Here is a 25,060-nt window from a genome sequence, read left to right as displayed (position 1 = left end):
TTGCTCGGATTTGAATTTGGTTGCCGTTTGAGTCTTGATCGGATTTCGCCTATTGTGCGATTTTTCCGGGTTTGATATGTTCGGACCGTTGGATCGAACTGAAACTCACGTAGTTGTACCTTTGTGTTTCTAGGATCGTTTAGGATTCGACTGATCGTTGATCGGAGTCCCGGATACTCCGAAATTCCAAACCCTAGGTCAGGCTATGCTTTTAATTAATTAGTTTAAATTCTGAATGAAATTATATGTGCAGATGTCAGACTTGATTAGGCGTGGTAGGTCGATGACGACTGCACCGAGTTCGGATCCCCCGGCTCAGTCGGCATCTGCTGCCACTGCTCCAGCTTTGATGGACTACGTGGTGGTTGGTCCCGGGGCGTCCCGTGCGCCTGCGTCATCTGCGTCATCCGTGGAGCAACCAGCTAGTGCTAGGCGGCGGCACCGGCCCACCGACACCATCGACACGACATCGACCGATGGTACGGGTGCCTCGGGATCACAGCCAGGTATAACTACACTTTTGTATTGTTCATTTTATATTGAAATTTGACAATATTTTTTTATTTAACATTAATACCTTATTTCTTTGCAGCGAAGAAGAACACCCGAGGACCGTGTCGTCAGCTGAAGACGGCGAAGGTCACCCGGGTGACCAACAGTCGTATCAGCATCGGATACGACGAGCGCCATCGGGCTGCACCGACGGCGGAGTTGCATAGCTCCTTGGCCCACGACATTGGCCACGTCGTGCGGACCCATTGCCCGATGCAATGGAAGTCTTGGAGGGTCATGCCTGACGAGATCAAGGCGGAGGTTCGCGGCCAGTTGTCGGTATGTACCTTACATTTGCATTATTTTTCTTTAAAATTGTATATTTCTATTACTTAACGTATCTAATTAATTGATTGCAGACGAACTATAACTTGGAGGATCTCGGCGAAGAGTCGTTGACGTACGTCAACAGACTCTTCGCTGAGAGGTACAAGCAGTGGAAGAGCGACTTGCACCACCATTTTCAGGCCTATGATGATCCGCAAGTCGCTCTTCAGGAGGGTTGCCCGAAGGAGCTTGAGGGGCGGGAGGATAGTTGGGAGTGGCTCTGCGCTCATTTTCAAGCGCCCGAATTTGTGGTATTTTTTTTAATTATATTTGTTTAATTATTACTTATTACTTATTAATGTTTATTTTATTTTTTTATTTCATGATTATTTAATTTTTTATATTTTAACTAATACGTTTCATTTTTTGTATAACAGAATAAAGCCCAAGTGAATAAGGGTAATAGGAAGAAGAAGACCCTTCTCCACCATTCCGGCTCCAGGCCCTTTTCGTATAGGATGGATGCACGGCGTCGGGTAATAATCACAATTTTTATTTCATTTTTAATGTCATTTTTATTAATTTATTTTTTTTATACTAATATTTTTCTTCTCTTGTTCAATTTAGGAGGGGTCCAAGTTCCCAGAGATCGACGTCTTTGGTGGCGTTTATGTTCGACCCGGGAATGAGTTGGCCGAGTCCCTTCATGTAAGTATTATTTAATTTTAATTCTTATGTTACACATTCAATTTATATGCATGTTTTAATTTATATTTTATGTTATGTTCAACAGACGACGATGGTGGAGAGGAGCCAGTTGGTTCTTCAGGAGTCCGCCTCCCAGCTTCCTCCCGAGACTCCGATCGAGTCTGTGGCTCCTCCACAGGATGCTGGATTTCAGATCTTGACGGAGACGTTGGATCAGACTCTCGGGAGGAGGCCGGGGACATATTGTCGAGGGATGGGGAATGCCCGGCGGAGGGAACCTAGACCTCGTTCATCGGCGCAGTCAAACAGTCAGGTCACTGCTTTGACAGCACAGGTGGCCACTCTTCAGAGCAAGATGTCGGTCATTCTGCAGTCCCTCGCACAGTCCGGCATTCCAGTCCCGCATTTTGATGCGCCGACCTCCGAGCCCGTCCATCCCGAGCATCCCCACCAGACCACTGCCCCGGTGAACGCCCAGACCTCCGACCCGCATACTGGCGACGACTCGGTTGATTTTGATTCATTATTTGATTAGTGTATTTATTTTCATCATAAACATTTATTTTATTTGTAATACATTTATTTTATTTTATAACAAAATTTTATTCTAATTTATTTTTATTGCAATTTCATTGTTTAATCAATTAAAATAAAAACTAATTTTATTTAAAATAAAAAATAAAAAAATAAAAAAAAATAAAAAAAATGTAATATTATTTTTGCGCGACGGCAAACATTTCGTCGCGCAAAACCACAAGTAACATAAAAAAATAAAAATTCAACTTTTTTATTACTTTTAATTCTTGCGCGACGAATACATGCGTCTCGCAAACATGTTTTGCGCGACGAATATTTTCGTCGCGCTTCTCCATCTGCGCGACGACAGACGTTTCGTCGCGCAAATATATGAGCGACGAAAACTTTGTCATCGCGCGAATGGTTCTGCGGCGAACATCTACGTCTCCCTAACAAGTTTTGCGCGACGAATTGTTTTTCGTCGCGCTATTCTAATCGTCACGCAAATATAAGTGCGCCGAATAAATGTTCGTCGCGCAAAGTTTATGCGATGAACAGTTGTTTCGTCTCCATACCGTTGGTGCAACGATGGTTTACACGTCGCACATTTCTGCGCGACGAAGAGTTTAACCTCGTCGCGCAAAGGCTTTCTTCACGATCTTCGCGCGACGGATTATGCGCGACAAATTGTTTGTCGCGCTGAAGTTAGTGCGGCTAAATGAGACTTTACGCGACGTTTTGTTTTTCGTAGTAGTGGAACCAATCAAGAATACAAAGTCGGACCAATGTATGTGTCCTGAGATATAAACCTATTAAAGACTTACATTTGGTATAAGAGTATAGGTTATATGTTCTTAACCTAATTACAAGATAAAATTCGCCTTAAAGGATTGAAATATGTTTTATATCGTCATTATAAGCATGTATTTTTTGATTGCATATCTTAATTGTTAAAAGTATGAGTTAAGCATAAAGTTCTCTGCTTAAATCATGTTTGAAAGACTGATTGATCAAAGTTTGGGGAGGATCCTGAATTGATTAAGTGAGCCACAGCAACTAAATCGATGCAGGAAATTCTTCATTCGAAGTTCCTGATCAAGATTGCATTATATTCAATCTCTCTTGGACAAATTTTTATCTACATATGTGAATTGTGCAAGAAGGATTGATTATAATGGAACAGTTTAGAAAACAGATTGTATGAGCAAACAATGAGTGTTTCTCCATCCACAGATGTAGAATCATTTGTTGTTTCAAGACCGCTTCTACAGATTTGTTGTTCTAAGACCATGGAACATGTTTGATTTGTGACCTACAGGTGCAAATCAATAATGTTTAATTAAGGTTATTAGGGATTTGTATTTATGTTTTCTTGAAATTACAGTCAATGCTACAAGCTATAGCTCCATCGAAATCTTGACCGGTTCAAACTATCTAAAGTGAAAAGAAGAGCTGGAAATTTCACTAGGGCTAATGGACTATGATATAGATCTAAAATGGGATGCACTTAAGGAACCTGCTGCAGATGCAACTGCAGATGTCAAAAGGAAATATGAAAGATGGGAAAAAGCCAACAGGATGGCTACACTGATTATGCTGAAAACCATGACACCTTCTTTAAGAGGAAGTATTCCAAGATCAGAAAGTGCAAAAGATTTTCTTGCTGCCATTGGTCTGAAATTTAAAGAATCTGAGAAATGAGACAAAGGTGTTCTGCTGAACAAATTGACTGAGATGAAGTATGATGGGCGAGGTTGTGTAAGAGCTCACATAATGAATATGGCAGACATTGCGAACAAGCTAAAGGGACTAAACATGACTATATATGATGATATGATGGTGCATTTTGCATTGAATTCACTGCCAAAAGAATTCAAAACTCTCAAGAGTTCTTATGTAGCTCAAAAGGAAAGTTGGACATTGAATGATCTCATAACAATAAGTGTTCAAGAAGAAAAGAATATCATCATGGAAAGAGGTCAGAAAACTGTGAATATGGTACAAGATTATTGTGTGAAACAGTTCAAAGAAAAGAAGGGAAATTTTGCAGAAAAGAAAGATAAGGAAAATACCAAGATGAAAGAGGGAAAGCCAACTGGATTAAAATGCTATTTCTGCAGAAAATTTGGACACATGAAAGGAAACTGCACAAGGTACCAGAGGTGGTTAGAAAAGCAGAAGAACAAAGGCAAAAATGAAGGTAAGATTGAAAACGCTTTGGTCTGTTTTGAATCAAATTTGATTGATGTTTCAACTGATACTTGGTGGTTAGACAGTGGTGCTTCAATACATGTTGCTAATTCTTTGCAGGGGTTCATAACCAAGAGACCACCAAACAAGGATGAGGTGAAGGTGTTAGTAGGAAATGGAGTCAAAGTACAAGTAGAGTTCATTGGAGCAATTATGATTCAATTAGATTCTGGTTTTGTTTTGGATTTGGTGGATGTAGTATATGTTCCTTCTATGACAAGGAACCTTATTTCAGTTGCTAGGCTTGTAAAATCGAAGCTCACTTTGAGTTTTGATGAATTTGGTATTTCAATTTTCAATAATAAAGAGTTAGTTGGAAATGGAATTCTTGTTGGTAATATGTTTCAGTTAAACTGCAAAACTCCTCAAATGGTTATGAACATTACAAGCACAAAACGTAATAATCAAACATCTGCAAAAATTTGGCACAAAAGACTCGGCCATATTTCAAAAGAAAGACTGAACACCCTATGCAAAGAATCTGTGTTAGCACCACTTGACTTTAATGAGTTGGATGAAAACTGTGTTGAATGCATAAAAGGAAAACTAATGACCTTAATGAAGAAAGGAGCAGTAAGAAGTGAAAATTTGTTGGAATTAATTCACACTGATATTTGTGGTCCTTTTCCAAATCCAACACATGAAGGATACAAGTATTTTATCACCTTCACAGAGGATCACTCAAGATATGGACATATCTATTTAATAAAAGAAAAATCAGAAGCCCTAGATATGTTCAAAATCTATAAAGTTGAGGTGGAAAAACAATTGGAACTTAAAATCAAAGTGGTAAGGTCAGACAGAGGTGGAGAATATTATGGCAGATTTGATAAAGCTGGAAGAAATCCAAGTCCTTTTGCAAGATATCTCCAGGAAGAAGGTATAATAGCTCAGTATACCAATTCAGGTACACCTCAGCAGAATGGAGTTTCTGTGAGGAGGAATAGGACTTTAAAAGACATGGTAAGAAGCATGATGTGTTGTACCAATCTCCCTATTTTTCTGTGGGGAGAAGCCTTGAAGACTGCAAACTATATCTTGAATAGAGTTCCAACAAAAAGTGTTGACAAAATTCCTTTCAAAATTTGGAATAAAAGGAAACCAATCTTAAACCACTTAAAGGTTTGGGGTTGCAAAGCAGAGGAAAAACTCTACAACCCTGTGGAAAAGAAACTAGACTCAAGAACTGTGAGTTTTTTCTTTATTGGCTATCCTGAAGGATCCAAAAGGTATAGGTTCTACTGTCCAAAGAACACTACAAGATTTGTTGAGACTCAAAGAGCAGTTTTCATGGAAAATGGATCTGATGAAATAGAAGATAGAGTTTTGGATTTTGATGAAGAATCAATGGAGATTGATAACATTGCTGGATCTAAGACAAGTAAAGGCATTGTTATAATACCTGCAGTTGAGACAAACTGTAAAAACCTTGACAATATGAAAGAAGACACAGTTCAAACAGAAATTTTGAATCCACTGTGCAAGACAATAATGACATTCCAGACACAATTCAAGCTTGAATTTTGAATCTACCTGTGCAAAATAATAATGACATTCGAGGCACAGACCAAAATATGCAGGATATGGAATTGAGAAGGTCAAAAAGAGCAAGAAGATCTACATTGCCGGATTTCTATGTATATCTACAAGAATCTGAGCATGACATACTTGGAAAGGATGATCCTGAGAATTTCAAGCAAGCCATAATGGGTGAAAACAATGAAAGGTGGTTGGCTGCAATGAAATCTGAGTTAGAGTCAATGAGAAAGAATGGTGTTTGGGAATTAAAAGTTTTACCTCAAGGATGTAAACCTATAGGCTGCAAATGGATTTATAAGACTAAAAGGGATTCGAAAGGGGCAATAGACAGGTACAAAGCTAGGCTGGTTGCAAAGGGGTACACACAACAAGAGGGCATTGATTATACAAAAACTTTTTCACCAGTATCCACTAAAGACTCATTGAGAGTAATTATGGCGTTGGTTGCACATTTTGACATGCACCTTTACCAGATGGATGTCAAAACTGCATTCCTAAATGGACATTTGAGGGAAGAAATTTACATGCAGCAGCCTGAGGGTTTTGTTCAAAGGGTGCAAGAAAACATGGTCTGTAAATTGAACAAATCGCTATATAGCTTAAAACAAGCTTCTAGACAGTGGTACATGAGATTTGATGAAGTTATTAAGACATATGGTTTCACAGAAAATGTCCTAGATTCATGCATATATGTCAAGATCAGTAGGAGGCACTACGTTTTACTTGTACTATATATGGATGACATTCTCCTAGCAAGCACTAATCTCACATTGTTACGTGATGTCAAGGTCTTCCTATCTAAGGATTTTGAAATGACTGATTTGGGAAAGGCATCTTATGTCCTTGGAATAGAAATTAGCCGAGATAGGAAAAGAGGCTTATTAGGACTTTCACAAAAGGGGTACATTGAGAAAATACTCAAAAGGTTCAATATGATGGAATGTGTAGGGGGTGATGTGCCTATTAACAAAGGAGATAGGTTTAGTCGTGAACAAGCGACAAAAACAGATCAAGAGAAGTTGGAGATGGCAGATAAGCCTTATGCTTCATTGGTTGGCAGCCTTATGTATGCTCAAGTTTGCACAAGGCCTGATCTAGCTTTCCCTTTAAGTGTGTTAGGGAGGTTTCAATCAAATCCAGGACAGGCTCATTGGTTTACAGGGAAGAAAATCATGAGATACTTGCAGAGGACAAAGGATTTCAAGATAGTTTACAAAAGGAATGAGAGCTTAGAATTGGTTGGCTATGCAGATGCTAACTTTGCAGGGTGTGTAGATGACTTAAAATCTACTTCAGGTTTTGTTTTTCTATTTGGAGGAGTTGTAGTTTCTTGAAAAAGAGTTAAGCAGTCTATTGTGACCACCTCAACTATGTAGGCAGAGTTCATAGCTTGCGATGAAGCAACATGTCAGGCTATTTGGTTGAAGAATTTTCTAACTAGCCTGAAAGTTTTGGGAACAATTGAGAAGCCTATTCAGATTTGGAATGATAATAACTCAGCCATATTGTTTGCAAAAGGGAACAAAAGGTCAATCGGAGGGAAGCCTCTATTGCTAAAGTTCTTATCAGTGAAAGAAAAGATCAGTAAAGGAAGCATTGCCATGGATTATATTAATACAAAGTCCAATCTAGCAGATCCATTCAATAAAGGGCTACCAAATAATGTTTTCAAGAGGCATGTAACTAGTATGGGGGTGTTGTCCGGTTTTGATGCATAAAAACAGTGGGAGCAGAAGGGACGTAGCGCGAATTTGCAGATTTGTCGTCCGAGCTTTGATTGAGGTGCATGATACCTTTTTGAAAAGGAAATGAAGCCAGGAATCAAACTCACAGCATTGCTGTGATATATGGTGTTTTTTGGCCATTTGAGGTCGTTTAGCCTTTCCAAAAACGCATTTAAAGTGTTGAAAGTATTGATTTTGATGTTGTTTTTGCTTATTTTGTTTGGTCAATTTGTTCTGCATAAACTGTTTTGTTATTTAAATGTAATTAACAGTGAATGATTTGTTGCTAGCTTAAGGTTAACTGTTTAAAGTATTGCATTCATAACAGTGATGTCTTTTACCTGGAGTAAAAGAAAGGATCTTGAACAATCCTATAAGTCGGACTAAAAGAATGATCATAGCAATTATGTCAATTTGGTTAGCTATGATTTATTCTATGATTTCAATCTTGATGGCAGCCCTATTATGTGACATTGGATTTGATAACTGTAGTTGTAAAGACTTCATGGAAGTTTCTTTGCTCAGTCTTGATAACTCATTATCATTTTCACTGTTGACAAGTGGCTTGATGAGGAAATAAAATCAAACTGTATTCCACAAGGCCTTACAGTAATTGACATTGTTCTTTAGTGATTATTTGACCAAGTGGGAGAATGTAATATTTGCATTCTAATACAAACTCTAAAGATGGTCTTCTAATCACTTAAGGTTAACTAGTCCAATGTCAATTAGGATTACATGGATCGATTTAATTTAAGGCTTGATATATGACTGCTTTAGATAAATACAAGTGCTTAAGATTTCCTATTTTAAATGGATTGAGATAACTAATCCTTTTGGTTAAAGGAGTTTAAGCAATCCATGATGAGGAGGATTCTTAAACTATGCCTATAAAAGGAAGGTCCCTATGCTAACGGCTAATCACTCTCAATATTATTCTACCCCATCAAGAAAGAGATTCAAGAGCCGGATAGCATAGAGACACTACCCTACTGCAAATCAACCTATAACAGTGAACCAATAATCAAGAATACAATGTCGGATCAAGGTATGTGTTTTGAGTATATAAACCTATTAAAGTCTTACATGTCCAAGTTGAAAGAACCACATGGATTAGTTTATGGTAATTGAAACTTATGGGAGGAAAAAATTAAAATGCCAAATTGTGTCCCACCCAGAAATTGCAAAGAATGTTAATATATAGTCTCCATGACGTGAAGAACAAAGACATGTATAAAACCTCCTAGACCCACTTGATCTATAAAGTCTATTTAGAGTCTTGGTTTATGCCTGCATTCTGACAACCTATCCGAAACCCACTTTGGAAACCCACAAGTTGAGAGCTCATTTCTTTTGCTTCCCAAAACATCCTCACCTCCTACCCAAATGCGGAGGCAGCGGCTGTCAGAGAAGGTATGAGGTTTGCTCTATATATGGAGTGTTCTGTTAAGATTGTTGAATCCTTCAATCTGATCCAGTCCATTCACGTTGGCACCTTCATCATTTTTCTTATTCTTCTTTTATTTTATTTTTCTCTTTCATCTTCTTATTTGCAATTTTTCTTTCACTTTTTGCTTCTTTTTATAAAGGGGAATATGTTTTGGTATTTGTGAGTTCTCTCCATACATGGAGATTTTGGAAAAACCCAAAGGAGCGAGAAATTTTTTAAAAGAAGTCAAAATGGACAAAATTGCCCTTATTTATTTTTGGATTTTCTAAAGAATCCTTTACATTTACATGTCTTTGATTTGAAAGTTGAGAGGTTTTTCTGACCTTTTTGAAAAAGCTTTGACTTTTTCCAAAAGTAAAATTTATTTTGTGGCTAAAATCTAAATTTACTTACTATTAACAAGGTAACAATATCTTATATTTCTACACTCATGCATATTTTCATCAATGTATGTATGTGTGTTATTCATTTTCACCTTTTGGTTATATGTATATTAATTATGTGCATTATATAGGGTCAAGTTTGATTTTGTTATGTTCAAAATTCAAATTCAGAATTTGGGACTAACAAAAGCATCAAATTAAGCCCTTTTAATAGTACCCAAAAAAAAAAAAAAACACTTTTAATTGTATAAAAAACAAATAAAGTGCTTTTAATTTGTTTCCATTATTTATCTTAAAGGGCAAAATAGTCATAAAAACTAAGTAATAAATAAAAATTAGGTTTTTATTCTATAACTATAACAAGAGGGTTTTTCCCAACACTTTGGTCATTGACTGGGTTTATATTGAAAGGCCCCTTCAGAAAACTAAAGCAAAAAAATGTAGACCAAAAATCAACATCAACTCTGGCATGGGCGCTTTCTTAACTTGACATGTACCATGCGGCTTAAGCTAACTGTGAATCAAATGGGATGGAAATTAGGTGGTGAGAGACTCTTCAAAATTTGATGAGGTAAACGCACCAATAGTTTCATAAATCGAAGTATCTCTTTTTAACTTCATTTCTTATAAGATAGACAAGAGTGAAAAGAAAAAAAAAATTGTCAATATACCACCATAGTTCCTTTGATTTATTTTATCGACGACAAGTGCATATTAAATTAGTTATTGTTTTTTTTTTTCCTTTGTTTTCACAATCTCGACAACACGAAAGAAATTTATTGAAGAAATAAAATAGTAACACCTAGAGGGGACAACAAGAACCAAAGCCCCTCGTGAGAGACCCATAACACAAAGTGAGGAAAGCACACTAATACAAAACACGCCAAACCAAATAAAAACTAGCAAAAAGCAACAATTTAAAAGCTAAAACAAGTTCCAAAAGTAAGCTTCAGCAGCAACAAAAGGACCAGTAGCCTACCTGAACACGCATGCACATTTTTATTTTCCCTTTGCATCACAATCTCTCTTGCCAACGAGCTACTTTCAATGCAATTGTTAATGCTACCTTCTCTTTGACGTTGTCAAAGAATTTAAAATAGGCATACCTCCATGACTTTTTTAGGACCAACGTTCCACAAATAGCCCAAAAGCCTATGATGAAACCAAGTGCCATGCTGACGTAAAACCAAAACCCTTCCTTATCATCTTTACTATGATCTTCTCCATGAAAAGTATGTCCTGGTTTTGTGTCATCTGTAGGGCATACAGTTGAAAGAGGAGCCCCACACAGTGACGGATTGTGTTCATAAATAGATGGATCATTGAGGGTTTGGAGTTGGTATCCCGAAGGTATATTTCCAATCAAGTTGTTGTAAGATAAGTTCAAGTGAGATAGGGAGGTTAAAGAAGAAAAGTTTTGAGGGATATGTCCTGAAAGCTGGTTGTGTGAGAGTTCAAGAGTTTCAAGCCAACGTAATTTTCCAATGCTTGAAGGAATCTCTCCAGTTAATTGATTCATCGACAAGTTCAACGTACTCAATTCAACCAGACTGCCTACTTGTTCAGGGATTTCACCTTCAAAATTGTTTGACGAAAGATCAATCAAATTTCCCCACAAGGCTAAGTTTCCATCATCATATTCGAGCTCTTTCCCTTTTAACGTTATTGCACTTTTTCCAAGATATCCCGCATACTAGGTGAAATTCTGGCATGCATCATTAACTTCGACTAGACAAGTCATATTTTTCAAACACTTAGGAATGGTACCTGAAAAGTTGTTGTGAGCAAGGTCTAAGACGTGAAGGTGTGGAAGATTGCAGAAATGGTGGGGATATGCCCGCTTAAAAGGTTGGATTGCAGTTGTAACACTTCCAAGGTGGATACGTTTGATCCAATCCATAAAGGTAGGTTTCCAATGAATTTGTTGCCTCCAAGATTAAGTAAGAGCAAAGAAGTGCAATTTTGTAAGGAAAAAGGAATCTCACCACTAAAATTATTATTATTCACCTTAAATTTTTTAAGAGAACTTGGGAAACCCATTGAACTCGGAATATTACCAGAAAGATTGTTGTGTGAGACATCAATAATTCTTATTTTACTCCACCAACTCCACCGTTGAGGGAACTCTCCAAATAGTTGATTGTTTCTTAGCGAAATTACTTCCATATCCTTCGTGTTGCAAATAGAGAGTGGAATAGTACCATTCAAACGATTCTCAGAAACATCCAGATATCTCAATTTGGGCATCAATTGGCCTAAATTGGAGGGAATTGGCCCGGAAAATAAATTGCTTTGAAAATCAAGGTAGTAGACATTAGTGAGCCAAAGTGGAAGTGGGCCTTCCAATTGATTATGACCCAAATCGAAAGACTGTAGCTTTGGAAACTTCAATTGTAATGGAAGCCTTCCACTGAAGTTGTTGTAAGATAAATCCAAATTTTGGACTTGAGAAGATATCTTCGACAACCATTCCTTTGGCATGGAATCCGAGATGGAAGTATTCTGAAGGGTGACATCTAATAGTTCAGTCTGAGATTGAATCAATTTCCAAAAACCAGGACCCACTCTGCAGTATCTAATGAGAAGTCTATGGAGCTTGAAAGGGGCAACCCAATCATAAGCCACGTTGAGGGACATGGGCTTCTCTATTGGATCCGTGGATATTGAAAGAGCTTTTAATCTGGTGAGATTTATAAAATGGGCTTCCTTTAGAATGCCTTCCCATGAATTCGAATAAAGATATAGTTCAACAAGTTCGGAGAGTTTTCCCAAACTTTCTGGAATGGAGCCGTTCATATTATTACTAGATAGGTCCAATGTTTTCAAGGATAACAAGTTTCCTATGGAGGCTGGCAGTTGGCCTTCCAGCATACGATGACAAATCTAGTGATTCTAATGCTATTGTATGATTTGGATAATTTGACAAACTCCTCAAAAACTCTTCAATTTTCTCACCATAAAAATCGTTCCTACTAAGACTTAAAAACTTTAGCTTGCACATATTTCCAATGACTCTGGGAATTCGACCTTTGAGGCCCAACTCAGTTAAATCTAGGTATTCCAGAGATTTGAGGCTTGCAAGTTTATCGGGAAAAAGACCACCGAAAGAATTCTCATTTAGAACAAGTTTTCTGAGGCTGGTAAGATTGAAAAGCCAGCTGGGAAATGAAGAAGTATTGAAGTAATTATATGACATATCAAGGACCGAAAGAGAGGTGAAGTTAATCTTCTGTACTGATAGTGGAAGGCTTTCAATGAAGCAATCAAGTAAGTGTAACTCCAGTAAGGAAGGAAGCATGTTAACATGATGCAGCCAATTTGTAACTCCTGTGCCGCTAAGATTCACTCCATTGAGATTGAGGTATTTTAGGGAAGAGAGATGAGAAAGCCAATTCAAGTTTTTGGAATGCATTTCTAATGAGGGAACATAATTAGAAAAGGAGAGCTCAATATCAAGATAGTTCAATTCTGATAAGTTACCCAGAGAATGGGGAATCTCTCCTGAAAATGATGTAGAGGATATATTGAGATACCTCAGACTCTTAAGCTCCCCAAAGAACTTAGGAATGTGAATCCCATCAAAATCATTGTATCTTAGATCCAGATAGTTTAAATATTTCAAGCTAAGCAAAGAAGGATTTATCTTACCCCCCAAGCAAGACTGGTTATAAGCCAACGCGTCCCACTCTTCATCATACCTGACATATGGATATGGATTTCGGAGGTTCAGCTTGGCCACATGACCGTTGCGGTTGTTGCATGAAATCCCTTGCCATTGACAGCAATCGCGACCCACCCAAGAAGAAAGCCTTCCAGAGGGATCCTTGAGATCCTGTTTAAAGCTGAGAAGCATACATGAGTGAGAAGAAAAGAAAAACAAATGTCAATATACCATCCTAGTTCCTTTGATTTATTTTATCAACGGCAAGTGCATATTAAATTAGTTACGATAGAAAGAAGCATACATGTAGTGTTATTGTTTTCTTTTTCTTTTTCCTTTATTTTGACAATCTCGACAGTATGAGAGAAATTACTGTCGAGAGAAATTTATTGAAGAAATAAAAGAGTAACACCTGGAAGGGACAGAAAGACCCAAAGCCCCTCATGAGAGACTTCTAAACACAAGTGAGGAAAGCACACTAATACAAAACAAGCCAAACCAAATAAAAAACTAGCAAAAGCAACAATTTAAAAGCTAAGACAAGTTTCAAAAGTAAGCTTCAGCAGCAACAGTCGGACGAGTAGCCCACCAAAACACACATGCACATTTTTATTTTCTCTTCGTATCATAATCCCCCTTGCCAACGAGCTACTTTCAATGCAATTATTAAGGCTACTTTCTCTTTCACGTTGTCAAAGAATTTAAAATATGCATACCTCCATGACTTCTTTAGGACCAACGTTCCACAAACAGCCCAAAAGCCTATAATGAAACCAAGTGCCATGCTAACGTAAAACCACAACATTTCGTTATCATCTTTACCGTGATCTTCTAAAGGAAAAGTCTGCCTTGAACGTGCATCATCTCCAGGGCAAACAATTGAAAGAGGAGCCCCACACAATAACGGATTACCTTCATAAATAGATGTGTCATTGAAGGTTTCGAGTTGGTTGCCTGAAGGTATTCTTCCGATTAAGTTGTTGTAGGACAAGTTCAAGTGAGATAGAGAGGTTAAAGAAGAAAAGTTTTGAGGGATATCACCTGAAAGGTGGTTGTGTGAGAGATCAAGAGTTTCAAGCCAACGTAATTTTCCGATGCTTGAAGGAATCTTTCCAGTTAATCGATTCATCGACAAGTTCAAGGTACTCAATTCAACGAGACTGCCTCAGGGATTTCACCTTCAAAATTGTTTGACGAAAGATCAATGATGTTTCCCCAATAGGCTAATTGGATAGCTTCATATTCGAGTTCTTTGCCTTTGGAGGTTATTGTTGTTTGTCCATAATATGTATCATAGAAAACCAAATCAAGGTGTACAGCATTAGCATCGACTAGACAAATCATATTTTTCAGGCACTTGGGAATGGTCCCTGAAAAGTTGTTGTGAGCAAGGTCTAGGACGCGAAGGTATATAAGATTGCAGAAATGGTGAGGGATATGCCCACTTAACAGGTTGGATCGCAGTTGTAACAGTTGCAATGTGGACACGTTTGATCCAATCCATAAAGGTAGGTTTCCAGTGAATTTGTTGTGTTCAAGATTAAGTATGCCCAAATTAGTGCAATTTTGCAAGGAAAAAGGAATCTCACCACCAAAATTATTATTATTCACCTTGAATTGTTGAAGAGCACTTGGGATACCCATTGAACTTGGAATATTACCAGAAAGATTGTTGTGTGAGACATCAATAACGGATATGCTGCTCCACAAACTCCATTGTTGAGGGAATTCTCCAAACAGCTGATTGTTTCTAAGTGAAATGATTTCCATATCCTTCATGTTGCAAATTGAGGGTGGAATAGTACCATTCAAATGATTCTCAGAAACATCCAAATGACTCAATTTGGGCATCAATTGGTCTAAATTAGAGGGAATTGGCCCGGAAAATAAATTGCTTTGAAGATCAAGGAAGTTGACATTAGTGGGCCAAAGTGGAAGTGGGCCTTCCAATTGATTATGACCCAAATTGATACTCTGTAGCTTTGGAAACTTCAATTGTAATGGAAGCCTTCCACTGAAGTTGTTGTAAGATAAATCCAAATCTGTGACTTGGGAAGATATCTTCGATAACCATTCCTCTGGTATGGAATCCGAGATGAAAGTATTACGAAGACTAACATACACTAGTTCAGTCTGAGATTGAAGCAATACCCAAAAACCATGACCTACTCTGCAATATCCAATGTGAAGCGTGTGGAGCTTGAAAGGAGGAACCCAATCATAAGCCACGTTTAAAACGAGGGACATGGGCTTTGCTTCTATCTCATTGAATATTGAAATAGCTTTTAATTTTGTGAGATTAATGAAATGGGCTTCCGTTAGAATGCCTTCCCATGAATTATAAGACAGATCCAGTTCAACTAGCTGGGAGAGTTTTCCCAAACTTTCTGGAATGGAGCCGTTCATATTATTATAAGACAAGTCCAGTGTTTTCAAGGATGACAAGTTTCCAATAGATTCTGGAATTGAACCCCAAAGTAAGAGCACCCCAAGGTTGAGATGCTGCAAACTTTTTAACTTTCCTACGGAGGCCGGCAGTTGGCCTTCCAGCCGAGAACCAGACAAATCTAGCGATTCTAATGCTATTGTATTATTTGGACAATTTGACAAACTCCTCCAAAACTCTTCAATTTTCTCACCATAAAAATCGTTCCCACTAAGACTTAAAAACTTTAGCTTGCACATATTTCCAATGACTCTGGGAATTCGACCTTTGAGGCCCAACTCAGTTAAAGCTAGGTATTCCAGAGATTTGAGGCTTGCAAGTTCATCGGGAAAAGGACCACCGAAAGAATTCCCGCTTAAATCAAGTTTTCTGAGGTTGGTAAGATTGAAAAGCCAGCTGGGAGATGAAGAAGTATTGAACGAATTATATGACAAATCAAGGACCGAAAGTGAGGTGAAGTTAATCTTCTGTAGTGATAGTGGATTGCTATCAATCGAGCAACCAGATAAGTGTAACTCCAGTAAGGAAGGAAGCAAGTTAACATGATGCAGCACATTTGGAACTCCTGTGCTGCTAAGATTCACTCCATTGAGATTGAGGTATTTTAGGGAAGCGAGATGAGAAAGCCAATTCAAGCTTTTGGAATGCATTGTGGTAGCATAATCAGAAGAGGGCATATCAATATCAAGATAGTTCAATTTTGATAAGTTACCGAGAGAATGGGGAATCTCTCCCGAAAATGATGCATGGGATATATTGAGATACCTCAGACTTTTAAGCTCCCCAAAGAACTTAGGGATGTGAATCCAATCAAAATCATTGTTGCTTAGATCTAGATAATTTAAATATTTCAAGCTAAGCAAAGAAGGATTTATCTTACCCCCCAAGCAAGACTGCTTATAAACCAACTCGTCCAACTCGTCGTCGTACTCGAAAACATATGGAAATGGATTCCGGAGATTCACCTTCGCCACATGACCGGTGCGATTGTTGCACGAAATCCCTTGCCATTGACAGCAATCGCGACCCGCCCAAGAAGAAAGCCTTCCAGAGGGATCCTTGAGATCCTGTTTAAAACCGAGAAGCGCACTTCTCTCTTCCTCGATGCATGATCTCACAGTACTAGTGCTTGGAACTCCATCAACCAAACAAAAACAGAAGTGACTGCTAGTGTGCAGATATGAAGATGCCAAAACCAAAAGGAGCAAAAAGTGAGAAATATAGGGAGGGTTGAATAAGTTTGAATACAAAGTATCCATTATGCAAATAAAGTTTCTCTCAATTTGTTTGTTGCAGACGGCTACTGAATGAGTGACCCATATATAGGAGGCAAGGCAAGGAGCGTGTAAAAGTAGTCTGAACGTCTTCTACAAGGTTGCAAGTCAATGGTTATTATACTAGAGAACATTAACCAACACGTTCTACAAGTTTGCAAGTATTTTTCCTTATCACTTTAAACCATCACTATCATTATCATCTTTCCTGTTAGAACTGCAAAGAACTTGAAAGATGGGCAAGACTTCTCCATCACGTGGTGGAAGACCTTGACCTAAGTGTCACCGTTTTGCTTTTTGACTTACTTTTTGATACATTGGCCAAAACCCTGGTGTACGTTCATTGCATTATCTTTAAGGACGTGTTTGGTATTTATGAGTGGATTGGATTTGCTAATTTCCAGATCTTTTCCAACTGGTATTTATGTGAAAGAATTACATGGATTAGTTTATGGTAACTGGGGGACAAAAATAAAACTGCCAACTGGTGTTTTAACCCAATGTGTCCCACCCAGCAATTGCAAAGAACTTTAATATTCTAGGTTCTTATTCATTGTCTGATCTTTTTCTTTTTTTTTGTTTTTTTTTTTGTTTTTGTTTCTGTTTTTTGGTGCATTTCCAATTCTTGAAAATTCAAAATCGCTAGAATTTTATCCACTTTGGAAGCCCACAAGTTTTACAATACATTATATATAATTGAATAGGTTTTGGATACTTCTTGGCCAAACAACCCAAAAAAAAAAACAGTAGTCTCTGTTACAATTGAAATAACACAAACTGAAACAGAAGTTACTACCAGTGAAGATGCCAAAAGGAAAAGGAGCAAAAAGTGAGAAATATTGAGAGGATCAAGCTTTCTTAATTTGTTTGTTGTAGCAAGTCCATTCATACTCTGGTAGTAGGTACCGGCATAGTGGTAAAATGTTTGGTTACTCTCTGGTACTATTGGGCTTTCTACATAGTGGTAAAATGTACACATAGCAGAACCCGGTCAGTATAAGATCTATATAAATATTTGTTTGTTATAAAATAACCTGGGATATGTGCGAATTTTGAGCTGTACGTAAAGTAGATGAGACACAGCATTTAACGAGGTTCGGCTATGCCTACGTCCTCGGAGAGCAGCAGCAGTAACTTTTTCACTATATAAAATAATAGGGCTACAACTTTAGAGTTTACAATATGTGAGGCTCACTGAATTTTCTCTCTCTTTCCTCTTCTCTCTTTCCTCCTCTCTTTCCTCTTCTTTCCTCTTCTCTCTTTCCTTTCTTCTTTTCTCCGTTGGTCTCTCATCCCATTGCAAGTGATATGCCTATTTATAGGCTAAGGTTTTGGCAAATATACAAAAGGGAAAGTTCTTGGAAGATGCAGGGAAAGTTCCTGGAAGATGCAAGGAAACTTCCTCCATGCATGTGATACCAAAGCTGTGGGCTCCACCTTCAAACTTTTACAACACTCCCCCTTGGAGACCACAAATAGTATGGAATATGCCTCATTAAAAACCTTACCAGTAAAAAACCCAGTGGGACAAAAACTGGTCGAAGGAAAAAAGAGTACATAACCATGCGTAACATAAAATTCTGTGTATATTGACATGCGTGCGACACTGCCTCGTTAAAACCTTGCCAGGAAAAACCCAGTGGGATAAAAACCTGGACGAAGGAAAAAGGGTACAGTGTGTAAGGGTCTTTATTGACAGCACGCTCCCCCTGATGCTTGACAAAATATCTTTAAGCCATACTGTTGATCATCTGTCTGAATATCATAGTTGACACTGCTGCTGTGAGTCAATAGTGTATGAAGGTCTTTATTAATACCATCCTAGTTCCTTTGATTTATTTTATCAACGGCAAGTGCATATTAAATTAGTTACGATAGAAAGAAGCATACATGTAGTGTTATTGTTTTCTTTTTCTTTTTCCTTTGTTTTGACAATCTCGATAGTACGAGAGAAATTTATTGAAGAAATAAAAGAGTAACACTTGGAAGGGACAAAAAGACCCAAAGCCCCTCGTGAGAGACTTCAAAACACAAAGTGAGGAAAGCACACTAATACAAAACACGCCAAGCCAAATAAAAAACTAGCAAAAGCAACAATTTAAAAGCTAAGCCAAGTTTCAAAAGTAAGGTTCAGCAGCAACAGTCGGACGAGTAGCCCACCAAAACACACATGCACATTTTTATTTTCTCTTCGTATCATAATCCCCCTTGCCAACGAGCTACTTTCAATGCAATTATTAAGGCTACTTTCTCTTTCACGTTGTCAAAGAATTTAAAATATGCATACCTCCATGACTTCTTTAGGACCAACGTTCCACAAACAGCCCAAAAGCCTATAATGAAACCAAGTGCCATGCCAACATAAAACCAAAACATTTCGTTTTCATCTTTACTGTGATCTTCTGAAGTAAAAGTCTGCCTTGAACGTGTATCATCTCCAGGGCAAATAGTTGAAAGAGGAGCCCCACACAATAACGGATTGCCTTCATAAATAGATGGATCATCGAGGGTTTGGAGTTGGTTTCCCGAAGGTATATTTCCAATCAAGTTGTTGTAAGATAAGTTCAAGTGAGATAGGGAGGTTAAAGAAGAAAAGTTTTGAGGGATATGTCCTGAAAGCTGGTTGTGTGAGAGATCAAGAGTTTCAAGCCAACATAATTTTCCGATGCTTGAAGGAATCTCTCCAGTTAATCGATTCATCGACAAGTTCAATGTATTCAATTCAACCGTACTGCCTACTTGTTCAGGGATTTCACCTTCAAAATTGTTTGACGAAAGATCAATCATGTTTCCCCATGAGATTAACTGGTCATCTCTATATTCGAGCTCTTTCCCTTTTGACTCTATTGTCGTTTGTCCATTATATGTATCAAAGATCAGGACATCTATGCTGAAAGAAGTAGTATTTTTCAGACACTTGGGAATGGTCCCTGAAAAGTTGTTGTGAGAAAGGTCTAGGACGCGAAGGTAGAAAAGATTGCAGAAATGGTGAGGGATATGCCCACTTAAAAGGTTGGATCGCAGTTGTAACACTATCAATCCGGATAGTTTTGATCCAAGCCATAAAGGTATGTTTCCAGTGAATTTGTTGTGTCCAAGATTAAGTATGATCAAATCAGTACAATTTTGCAAGGAAAAAATAATCTCGCCATCAAAATTATTATTATTCACCTTAAAATTTCCAAGAGAACTTGGGATACCCATTGAACTCGGAATATTACCAGAAAGATTGTTGTGTGAGACATCAATACTGAATATTCTGCTCCACAAACTCCACCTTTGAGGGAACTCTCCAAATAGTTGATTGTTTCTTAGCGAAATAACTTCCATACCTTTCACGTTGCAAATAGAGAGTGGAATAGTACCATTCAAATGATTCTCAGAAACATCAAGATGAGCCAATTTAGGCATCAATTGGTCTAAATTGGAGGGAATTGGCCCGGAAAATAAATTTCTTTGAAGATCTAAGAATGAGGCATTAGTGGGCCAAATTGGAAGTGGGCCCTCCAATTGATTATGACCCAAATTGATGCGAGATAGCTTTGGAAACTTCAATTGTAATGGAAGCCTTCCACTGAAGTTGTTGTAAGATAAATCCAAAAGTTTGACTTGAGAAGATATCTTTGACAACCATTCCTCTGATATGGAACCCGAGATGAAAGTATTACGAAGGCTGACATATACTAGTTCAGTTTGAGATTGAAGCAATACCCAAAAACCATGACCTACTCTGCAGTCTCTCATGTTAAGTGTGTGGAGCTTGAAAGGAGAGACCCAATCATAAGTCACATTTAAGACGAGGGACATGGGCTTTTCTTCCAACTCACTGGATATTGAAATGGCTTTTAATCTGGTGAGATTTATGAAATGGGCTTCCGTTAGAATGCCTTCCCATGAATTATTAGATAGATCCAGTTCAACTAGTTGGGAGAGTTTTCCCAAACTTTTTGGAATGGAGCCGTTCAAATTGCTACTATGGAGGTCCAGTGTTTTCAAGGATGACAAGTTTCCAATAGATTCTGGAATTGAACCCCAAAGAAAGAGATTGTAGAGGTTGAGATGCTGCAAACTTGTTAACATTCCTAAGGAGTCCGGCAGTTGGCCTTCGAGCCCACAATAAGACAAATCTAGGGATTCTAATGCTATTGTATTATTTGGACAATTTGACAAACTCCTCCAAAACTCTTCAATTTTCTCACCATAAAAATCGTTCCCACTAAGACTTAAAAACTTTAGCTTGCACATATTTCCAATGACTCTGGGAATTCGACCTTTGAGGCCCAACTCAGTTAAAGCTAGGTATTCCAGAGATTTGAGGCTTGCAAGTTCATCGGGAAAAGGACCACCGAAAGAATTCCCGCTTAAATCAAGTTTTCTGAGGTTGGTAAGATTGAAAAGCCAGCTGGGAAATGAAGAAGTATTGAACGAATTATACGAAAAATCAAGGACCGAAAGTGAGGTGAAGTTAATCTTCTGTAGTGATAGTGGAAGGCTTTCAAACAAGCAACCAGATAAGTGTAACTCCAGTAAGGAAGGAAGCAAGTTAACATGATGCAACACATTTGGAACTCCTGTGCTGCTAAGATTCACTCCATTGAGATTGAGGTATTTTAGGGAAGCGAGATGAGAAAGCCAATTCAAGCTTTTGGAATGCATTGTGGTAGCATAATCAGAAGAAGACATATCAATATCAAGATAGTTCAATTTTGATAAGTTACCGAGAGAAGGGGGAATCTCTCCCGAAAATGATGCATGGGATATATTGAGATACCCCAGACTTTTAAGCTCCCCAAAGAACTTAGGAATGTGAATCCCATTAAAATCATTGTAGCTTAGATCCAGATAATTTAAATATTTCAAGCTAAGCAAAGAAGGATTTATCTTACCCCACAAATAAGACTCCTCATAATAAGCCAACTCGTCCCACCTTTCATCATACCTCCAAACATATGAATGTGGATCCTGGATGTTGAGATCTTCAGTATTCCAGCCATATGGATATGGATTTCGGAGGTTCAGCTTGGCCACATGACCATTGCGGTTACACGAAATCCCTTGCCATTGACAGCAATCGCGACCCGCCCAAGAAGAAAGCCTTCCAGAGGGATCCTTGAGATCCTGTTTAAAACTGAGAAGCGCACTTCTCTCTTCCTCGATGCATGATCTCACACTACCAGTGCTTGGAACTCCATCAACCAAACAGAAACAGAAGTGACTGCTAGTGTGCAGACATGAAGATGCCAAAAACAAAAGGAACAAAAAGTGAGAAATATAGAGAGGGTTGAATGAGTTTGAATACGAAGTATCCATTATGCAAATAAAGTTTCTCTCAATTTGTTTGTTGCAGACGGCTACTCAATGAGTGAACTCATATATAGGCAAGGAAAACGTCTTCTACAAGTTTGCAAGCATTTTTCCTTATCATCTTTGCTGTTAGACCTGCAAAGAACGTGAAAGAAGGGCAAGACTTCTCCAATGTGTCCCACCCAGCAATTGCAAAGAACTTTAATCTAGGTTTTTATTCATCGTCTGATCTTCCTTTTTTTTTTTTTGGTCTACATTATATACTAGTCTCTCTGCACGCTCTTTCGAGCCTGCGAGAGGTATATTTTTTCAAAAAAATTTAAAATTTTTTTAGAATTAAAAAAGATAATGGGTAGTTGTGTTCCATAAAAATAGAATCCATTATTTGATTTTTCTTTTAATTTTAATTTTTTTAATATCAAGAAGTGTGAATTTACCATATTATCTTCATTTAATTAATAATTTCAATTCTTAATATTTGCATTGACCAAAGACATCTTCTGTTATTTTGAATGTTTTACCATTCTCTGCCTTTTGCTTTATATAAATAGATATATGTTTTTGTTTGTGTTATTGGTCCAATCAAAACCTAAACCAACTTTGGAAGTCCACAAGTTGAGAGCTCATTCCATAGAGCTTCTCCTTCTCACTTTGTCCATCATTTTGTCTTACATATACTCTTTCTCTCGCCAAAGACGTTTAAGCCTCTTTAAAATCTACCTCTCATTATTATAGTGAAGGGGAGTGCTAGCATGTGTCATTCCTTAATTAACTTTGTCATGGGGAATGCTAGCATGTGACAATAAAAGTATTTTGGACCACCAAATTAGCATTATATCTCTCACATCATCTTTTCTTAGCTTGGTGTTGTGTATTAACTAGTCCAATTTAGTGGTATTTCTCTTTCGAACGTCGAAAGAAATCTCAAATTCAAATACCCCAATCCTCCATTAATAAAATAGAAGAAAATCGTGTCTTTTGATATGCTAGGAAAAGTTGAGTTATTTATCAACAAGCAATATGTTTAAGCAAAATGTGAATGAGATGAAAAGAAAATTAGGTAGTGAAAGACTCATCAAAGTTTGATGAGGCAACTGAAAGTTCATGTTTGAGTTACCAAAAAACCAAGGTCAACCCCAAAAAAAAAAGTGTTCATCTCCATATTCGAGTTCTTTCTTCTTGCCATGATATACAATGGTGAAGTTCGGATGTGATTCAAACAGTTCCTTGATCATCATCCCCTTTTACTTTCTTCTTCTTCCGATTTTAGCATCTTCAGCCTGCACATGTGAAAAGCAAGGCAAAGACCATGTGTTTGCTAACGGCAAAGCATTGACCTTCACAAGTCATGCTTCCAACTTTCCAAAACGTTCGTTCATTGGTTGTCACATTCAACTATTTACTGCAGAAAATAAAAGGCCATCCCCTTCTTTTCCTTTGTACGGAGTACGGATATGGACTACATTATTTATATATTTTTTAAATAAAAAATTTCTAGTGGAATAGATTTTGGATACTTCTTGGCCAAACACCCCAAAAAAAACAAAATACAGTAGTCTCTGTTACAATTGAAATAACACAAGCACTTCTCTCTTTTCATTTTTAGCACCATCAAGCATGTAAAAAGTTCACAGTTTTGGTGTTTTCCCATAAGCATTTCCAATTCTTGAAAATTCAAAATGGCTAGACCTGTATCTACAATACTTTAGCATGCATTTGACATGTTACTACTCATTAGAATACACTGTATCCTTAATTGTGGAGAATTTATTAGTTGTCAAGGATCGCATGATACAACATATGAGACTCTCAACTTTTTATTACTATTAGGATGCATCATTAAGCGCACATGAGTGTTGAGTCTATCATATTAACAACTTACAATCACTGAACACAAACGCGAAAGCTGAACCTAAAATGATAACTACATTTGCTTTTTGAGCTTTGGGCTGCTTAATAAAAAACAAATGTAGCATGGCTATTGATCTGCAAGTGAACTAATTACGCAAGGAGTGTAAAAATTTATCTGAACGTTTTCTACAAGTTTGCAAGTCCATTCATACTCTGGTAGTAGGTACCGGCATTGATGCATTCTCATGACTTTGGCTACCAAAGCAATAATACCAATAGTAGGATTTACATATATATATATATATATTTTTTGCCTGCATATCAAAGCAATCAGCAATTTATTTAAGCAAAATGTTAATAAGATGGAACAAAAATTAGGTGGTGGGAGGCTCATCAAAATTCTATAATATAAACTAGAAAGAAAGAGATTTCTATGCATTAGCTTGATCACATCGGGATTTATTTTCATAACTGTTAGTTTAGGGATACGCGTTAGATTTCAATAATAAACTAAAATAAAGAAAGAGAATTAAAAAAACCTTAATGCAGGATGTATTTGTACCTTTTTTATATGTTGGGAAAAGTTGAATTTTATATCAACAGGCAATATGTTTAAACAAAATGTGAGCGAGATGGAATGAAAATTAGGTGGTAAGAGAGCTCTCCGGGGTTCAGATGGCTGAGGGCTCTCCGGGGTTGGTTAGTAAGATATCGAGGGTTACCAAGCGTATAAGGTCGTCAGAAGATCTGAATGCAGATTGCGATGAGAAACTTACCCCATTGGTAAACCTAGAGCCGGCGGTCGACACGACTTCTGTGTCCCCCCCTTTTTTGAAGAATGGCAGTTTTCGTGATAGACTCATGAACCACGTGAACCTAACCAAAAATACTGGTATTGCTGTGGATTCTTTGGAGGTAGACTATGTAGATCTAACTGATGAAGATGACGTCAAGATATCATGTGGTACGCGGGGCCCAAGTATCCAATTTTCTGATCGAGCGATGACCCGTTTCTGCCAACCTTGGAAGAATGCCTTAATCATCAAGCTTTTGGGTCGCTCACACACCTACAACTACCTTCGTGACCGACTGCAACAAAAGTGGAATCTGAAGGGTCAATGGAAGCTCGTCGATC

The 25,060-nt window shown here is 37.8% G+C and overlaps 4 protein-coding genes across 4 annotated transcripts; all 4 read right to left on the bottom strand.

Annotated features, from left to right (window-relative positions):
• Nucleotides 1–10,404: 10,404 nt before the first annotated feature.
• Nucleotides 10,405–12,185, bottom strand: LOC117621841 (receptor-like protein EIX2). The gene is made up of 2 exons (XM_034352386.1): nucleotides 11,397–12,185; nucleotides 10,405–11,082 (listed from the first exon to the last, which is right to left on the bottom strand). Exons 1-2 carry the CDS (start codon nucleotides 12,183–12,185, stop codon nucleotides 10,405–10,407), a joined length of 1,467 nt encoding a protein of 488 aa, XP_034208277.1.
• LOC117621840 (receptor-like protein EIX2) lies at nucleotides 10,747–13,242 on the bottom strand. The gene has a single exon (XM_034352385.1). The coding sequence runs from the start codon at nucleotides 13,240–13,242 to the stop codon at nucleotides 12,193–12,195; it is 1,050 nt and encodes a 349-aa protein (XP_034208276.1). The 3' UTR covers nucleotides 10,747–12,192.
• A 954-nt stretch (nucleotides 13,243–14,196) lies between these two features.
• LOC117621839 (receptor-like protein EIX2) lies at nucleotides 14,197–16,884 on the bottom strand. Its single transcript, XM_034352384.1, has one exon. It carries the CDS (start codon nucleotides 16,753–16,755, stop codon nucleotides 14,197–14,199), a length of 2,559 nt encoding a protein of 852 aa, XP_034208275.1. The 5' UTR covers nucleotides 16,756–16,884.
• A 2,082-nt stretch (nucleotides 16,885–18,966) lies between these two features.
• LOC117621838 (receptor-like protein EIX2) lies at nucleotides 18,967–22,080 on the bottom strand. The gene has a single exon (XM_034352383.1). The coding sequence runs from the start codon at nucleotides 22,078–22,080 to the stop codon at nucleotides 18,967–18,969; it is 3,114 nt and encodes a 1,037-aa protein (XP_034208274.1).
• Nucleotides 22,081–25,060: the final 2,980 nt, after the last annotated feature.

The sequence above is a fragment of the Prunus dulcis genome, chromosome 3 (assembly GCF_902201215.1).
Source record: "Prunus dulcis chromosome 3, ALMONDv2, whole genome shotgun sequence".
In the NCBI taxonomy this organism is placed as follows: domain Eukaryota; kingdom Viridiplantae; phylum Streptophyta; class Magnoliopsida; order Rosales; family Rosaceae; genus Prunus; species Prunus dulcis.
Note: the sequence above shows the minus strand (reverse complement) of the source record. Positions and strands in the feature narration are given on the sequence as shown.

Excerpts from the sequence above, each read along its gene's own strand:
- LOC117621841 (XM_034352386.1), bottom strand. The coding sequence starts at position 12,185 with ATGAACGGCTCCATTCCAGAAAGTTTGGGAAAACTCTCCGAACTTGTT. Across the intron at positions 11,083-11,396 it reads GTTCTCTTAAAAAATTTAAG|TATGCGGGATATCTTGGAAA; the intron begins GTGAATAATAAT and ends AATTTCACCTAG.
- LOC117621840 (XM_034352385.1), bottom strand. The coding sequence starts at position 13,242 with ATGCTTCTCAGCTTTAAACAGGATCTCAAGGATCCCTCTGGAAGGCTT.
- LOC117621839 (XM_034352384.1), bottom strand. The coding sequence starts at position 16,755 with ATGGATACTTTGTATTCAAACTTATTCAACCCTCCCTATATTTCTCAC.
- LOC117621838 (XM_034352383.1), bottom strand. The coding sequence starts at position 22,080 with ATGGATACTTCGTATTCAAACTCATTCAACCCTCTCTATATTTCTCAC.